This window comes from Thunnus albacares, chromosome 22 (assembly GCF_914725855.1).
Source record: "Thunnus albacares chromosome 22, fThuAlb1.1, whole genome shotgun sequence".
Lineage (NCBI taxonomy): Eukaryota > Metazoa > Chordata > Actinopteri > Scombriformes > Scombridae > Thunnus > Thunnus albacares.
Genome location: NC_058127.1, coordinates 27,393,104 through 27,398,741, shown reverse-complemented (window position 1 = coordinate 27,398,741; position 5,638 = coordinate 27,393,104). Strand labels below are relative to the sequence as shown.

General features: G+C 38.2%; 1 protein-coding gene across 1 annotated transcript; it reads left to right on the top strand.

The window, feature by feature from the left end:
- Positions 1-5,398, top strand: mblac1 (metallo-beta-lactamase domain containing 1). Its single transcript, XM_044342573.1, has 3 exons — positions 1-668; positions 4,696-5,004; positions 5,043-5,398. The coding sequence occupies exons 1-2, from the start codon at positions 246-248 to the stop codon at positions 4,933-4,935; spliced, it is 663 nt and encodes a 220-aa protein (XP_044198508.1). The 5' UTR covers positions 1-245; the 3' UTR covers positions 4,936-5,004; positions 5,043-5,398.
- The last annotated feature ends 240 nt before the right edge of the window (positions 5,399-5,638 follow it).

Here is a 5,638-nt window from a genome sequence, read left to right as displayed (position 1 = left end):
GCGCATGCGCTCCTCAAATACCCATGGTTGACTCAGATGTTTTAGTGACTGACAGTTCTCTTCACACGTCCATGCTGACAGCGGCGTCCACGTATTTATGTCTATGCGCGTGAGAGTTGGCAAGCCTGGACCTAGATCCTCTTTTTTCCGCATACATCTGAGGAAAGTGAGATTCTGCCTTAGTATACCAGTCGCATTTTCTCGCATTTACCTCTTCATGCAGTTCTGTGAAGTTTGTCGTCGCGATGGGGACAGGCAGTAAAGATTTGTCTGGTCAGCTTCAGAGAGTTCCTCTGTCTGAGTCCCAGCTGGACTTCTCCGGTCAGCCTTACTCCGTGTCCGTCCTCAAAGTCGGATACAGTCTCCCTCAGACCGACGGCACGTTTAGAGCCGACGGGACGATCACTCTCATCACCGGACCCAGAACTATTCTGGTGGACACCGGGGGGCCGTGGGACCGCGACTTTCTCCTAATCACATTGAAAGAGAGGGGTATCGTACCGGGAGACATTAACTTCGTTGTAGGGACTCACGGACATTCAGACCACATCGGGAATCTGAGTCTTTTTCCATCTGCGGTGATAATTGTAGGATATGATATTAGTGAAGGGGACACATACCGTCCTAACAAGCTTGCAGAGGGACAGGCATACTGTGTGGATGAGCATGTAAGTATATCTGTGATTTAATATTTGAGTCCTCATTATTTGAAGGATTTAAAGGAGCAAGTGTGTTCCAGCTTGCAAAAAAGCAAATGCACCCAAAAGGTGGTGTGTTCTCAGATCTCCTTATACAAGCCTGAAAGTCACATCGCAATTCTCTTAAAGGACGCGTCCTCAATTTTTCAAGTCTGTCTTTAAACAGTAGTCAGGTGCCCAAATGAACACTGACACAGGTTTTTCTCGCCATAACCATTCTTCCTGTTCATACTGACCATTAGAAGATCCCCTCATGATGCACTTACAATGTAGGCTGACGGGGGCCACAGTTCTAAAATGTATTTAAAAGTTTATCTGAAGGTAATATGAAGCTTCAAGTGAAGAACTGAAGGAATTTTTCCAGTAGACAACAGCTTTTGGGATGTTCTTCTATTTTTTAGTTGTATAAGAGAACATATTTGAGTCCTTCAGTTTTAGAAAAAATGTAATTTGGCTCAAAATTCCAAATAGATGTAGGTAGGCTTTTTAGAAACTTTAAAAGTATTATTTTGGGCAGTGAAGTCACGAGAGTTAAGCCCTCCTACATCATGAGTTCATAATAACAGACTTTTAATGTCTTATTTTTCCAAATGAAATAAATAAGTAAGTCATCAATTGATTTGCACTTCTTGTATATATTTCTGAAGACGTTATGTTGTTATGTTGTTATATGTGAATACATTGAGAGCCACTAAACCGGAGTCAAATTCCTTGTTTGCGTAAACATGCCAATAAAGATGATTCTGATTCTGTTTCTGATTCTTATCCTTAAATAGAGAGACTGCAGCATATGTAAGCTGTGATACCTTCTGCCTTGTATAACAGTACTCTTTCTTTCTAAAGATAAGTCTCTCTGTATCCACTGAGTATGTTTTTTTTTTTTTTTTTTAGCCTTTTTATATATTGAATTGAAGTTTGCAGAGCACCAGCATTTTCATTGTTTACAGTAGCAATCCCTAAACTTTATCATTGACTGGTATGCCAGAGACACAGGATTATTCATAGTTTTTGTGGGGTGACAGTTCACCCTTTTTTTTAGATTCTAACACAGACTAGAGGCTAAAGAAAATGATCCAGTTACATTGGTTGCAATAGGCATTTTTTAAAAATAAGGTAGAGTCATCAACAAGTTAGGTGATAAGAATTTCTCTATCAGCAATAGAGATTCCTTCAATTTTGCTATTTTAACAAACATAGTAAGGAATTGTGCACATAGAAGAAATAAATATTGCGAGGCTGGACAACTCCGTCTAATGCCCCAGCCTAAATAAAATTTGGCTGAATTGCCTCCTTTCAACCTAATAGAAGAATTACTTTTTGCAAACATTGTCTTAATTGTTTTACAAAAGAAGTCACCAAATCCTTATTTCGTGGGGAAAGAAAAAAAAAAACTGTGTTCTATGGAATCAAAGGCTAGAAAGAATATTAAACTATCATCATCAGGACACAGAAATTAATAATCAGTTAAATCTAAGACAAGCCTTAACATGTTAGAAATATGTCTTTTTCTCATGAACCCTGACTGGGCTTCATCAATAAATGGATCCAGCACATTTATAAGCCATTTGGCAATTATTGAGGCAAATATTTTATAGTCATTATTTAATAGCGTGATAGGCCACCAAGTATGGATGAAACTATGATTTTTATTGGGTTTAGTGATTAAGCAGATCAATCCTTGTCTAAGAGTAGGGGGATGGGTTTCTTTACTAAAGCCTTATATAAAAACCCCTAACAGAAAAGGAGCAAGCTGTTTAATGAAAGAACAGTTAATTAGTTTTAAGATGCATAATTGCATAGATAATTTCCTTCATGGAGATATGCTTATCACAATATTCCTTATCAACTGGGGTTAATTTGGTTTAGATTCCTGAAGCTAACCGAAAAACCTGTCCGTTTCCTTTTGGCAACTATTATATTTATTTAAATGACCATAAAAATCGGAGCAATATTTGGATATTTTGCTCTGTCATTAGTTGTAAAACCATTCATATCAAGTTGCTGAATGAAATTATTTTTACCATGATATTTGTCTAACCTAAAGAAATAATTGGAGTTTTGCTCACCTTTTTCAATCCATTGTTTTCTGGATCTTATGAAGGCTCATTTTGCTTTATTCTCATACATTTTATTTAATTTATTTTGCACTAGGGATTCATGATATTGGATTTGCCGATATTTCCAACTCATTGTGGCCAATACCAATACTGATATATAGACATATTTTTTTTCCAGTTGGCTGAGCAAACTATTACACATGCAAGCATAGATTGTACTAAGTATGATCAAGAAAGACAATATATGAGGGTCAAGACCTTAGGAAGACTGGAGTTCAAACTTAAATGAACCTGCCAAGTGGGTGGAGCAGTAGTGTTTTCTTTGAGTTTATTAGATAGACAGGATTAATGTGTAGGATTTAATCTCTGGTCCACACTCTGGAGCAGAAGGTGGTGGTAATGCACCTAATACGCAAGTTGCCAACTGCCGTGGTACATCCTGTCAGCCGAGGTGTTTCCTACCTGTGCAGTCAAACAGCAGTTCCTCAACGGACTGTTTCACCCTGACGGTCCCGGTGCTTCCTTCGCAGGCTCCACTTCACTCAGCTGCCCGTCAGACCCGCTGCTTCTTCCCACTTTCAGTGGACGGTCAGGTCGAGGGAAGCACAGTCAGGCGGTGGGGGACAAGGCGACATATCGGCCTCTCATAATCGTCAGAATTTGCGATGCTGATATTTCATTTTAGAGCTTTTATCAGCAGATACCTATGACGTGCCGATAATATCGTGCATCCCTATTTTGCACTCTTAATAATTCAATCTTTTTGTTTTCAGATAACCTTCCAGGTTTTTGCCTATGGACATTATACTAAAGATAACATTTTCCTCTTTTCCCTGTGTTTTGGCTAAAGCACTGCCATATTTCCTCAATGATTGACTTACCTCAAATTTGCATAACTCTTAATAATAATAAAAAGATTTTTCTAACTTTGCTTTGTATCAGAAATAGGTTATCAGTTTAGCAATATCTACTTTAACTTTATCATGTTGTAGATGTGAATTATTTAACTTCCAATAAGGACTGCAATTTGCCTGTAGCAGCTTTTGTGAAGAATGCAAATAATGGTAATATCAAAATACTCTGCATCATTGTACTGATGCATTAGCATCAGAGCTCTTTAAATTTTTCACCATAGAAACAGCTACAGCGTGTAGATTATAGAAATTGATCACTTTTACAAATTGAAAGTATTGTAATAAGACTGTGTGTTTTCCTGCTTGATGCTATATAAAATAAACTATGTAGTCAATTTTGCTAGTTTAAATAAGCCTCTATGGAGGCAGTACATGCAGTGAAATGCAGTTTCCTCCTTGCCAAAAATTGATTGCTTCTCATACTGTACCTTGTCACTGAAGGTTGTTTTTTTTGCCCCAGATTTATTTCATGTGGGGTCTTTGTTTTACATTATAGAACATTTTACCCCGTTTAGCAGCTAAAACTATTGTATACTGACAGTATAAATACTGATTCCTGTTCCAAAAAAGCGATTTCCTCTTTTATCTTTTGCTCTGTCCGAAATCAATTTCACTCTGTAAGTGTTTATTTGACCACCATTTCAGACACAATCTAATAATTGGAGTGCATTAGTTTGAGGATTTTTGTTCTCTATGACACCTCCTGAGCTACATATTTTTTTGTATGCTTTCTGTTCAGTGGTGTATTTTTTTAAATTGCAAAGCACAGTCAACATCTTTTCAGAATGTGTTACATGCGTTATTACTCTTAATATTATTGCTACTATAATAGCAATTGTAGTAGTATTGATGTTTTAGAACACATAGAAACAACTAAGAGAATAAAAATATAAAATATATATAACAAAATGTATTTTAACAATGTTATATAACAGTAATTGTGAGAATGTAGAAGAAGAAAGCCTGTGACAGGGCTCAGTAGCTTCATGTGTTCTGCTGGTGAACACGGTTTCCTCTCTCCCACAGGTGTCTGTAATTCCCACTCCTGGCCACACAGCACAAGATGTCAGTGTCCAGGTGAGGGGAACTACAGCGGGCACAGTGCTTGTTGCAGGGGACTTATTTGAGTCCTACTCAGATGAGGAGACCTGGCGGGACCTGAGTGTGAACACTGCAGTGCAGGAGGTCAGCCGCCAGGCAGTGCTGCAGACTGCTGATGTCATTATACCAGGACATGGACTCCCTTTTAGAGTTGTCAGGAACTGAAGAACTGAGTCTGGAGATCAGTGACATATTAACTGGAGCTGCCTGACATAGCATCATCATACTGAGATGATATCTCAGTATGATGATGATGATATCTGAGATGAAAAACTGTTTTTACTCCAACCACAGTTTACACAGGGCCATCTTGAGCACACCTTGATGAGTAAACCTTCATACAGAGAATAGCAGCTCTTCAGTTACCAGCTAAGTCATCTGGCTGGTATGTTGGTATGACTCATGACATGTAGTGAACTGACCTGAAGCAAGGTGTGTTCAGCCACTGGCAGTCAACAAAAACAGCTGCTGTTATGTTACTCTGTAAACTACCTGCGTCTCATCATTGTGCTGAATGAATGTCAAAGCAGAAGTCCTCATATTAATGTGAAACTACAGTAAAACTGCTTTTAGTTGTGTGTGTGTATAAAGTAAAATAAAACACAGTCCCTTCTGCTGCCCAAAAATGCTAATGTTGTCTTGAAAGAGATTATTTCTTCATTTAAAGATCCCCTCCAAACATGTTTTAAGATGTACAGTACTGTGCAAAAGTTTTAGGTACCCTAGTTGTTCAGATTCTTATCCATTATGCAATACCATCAGGGAGGTGTCTGATCGGTCCCAAATTTATTCATGACATGACAATGACCCCAAGCATACAGCTATAGTCATAAAGAACTATTTTCAGCAACAAGAAGAATGATGAGTC

Coding starts and splice junctions, on each gene's coding strand:
- mblac1 (XM_044342573.1), top strand. CDS start 246: ATGGGGACAGGCAGTAAAGATTTGTCTGGTCAGCTTCAGAGAGTTCCT. Junction 669..4,695: donor CATACTGTGTGGATGAGCAT/GTAAGTATATCT, acceptor TCTCTCCCACAG/GTGTCTGTAATTCCCACTCC.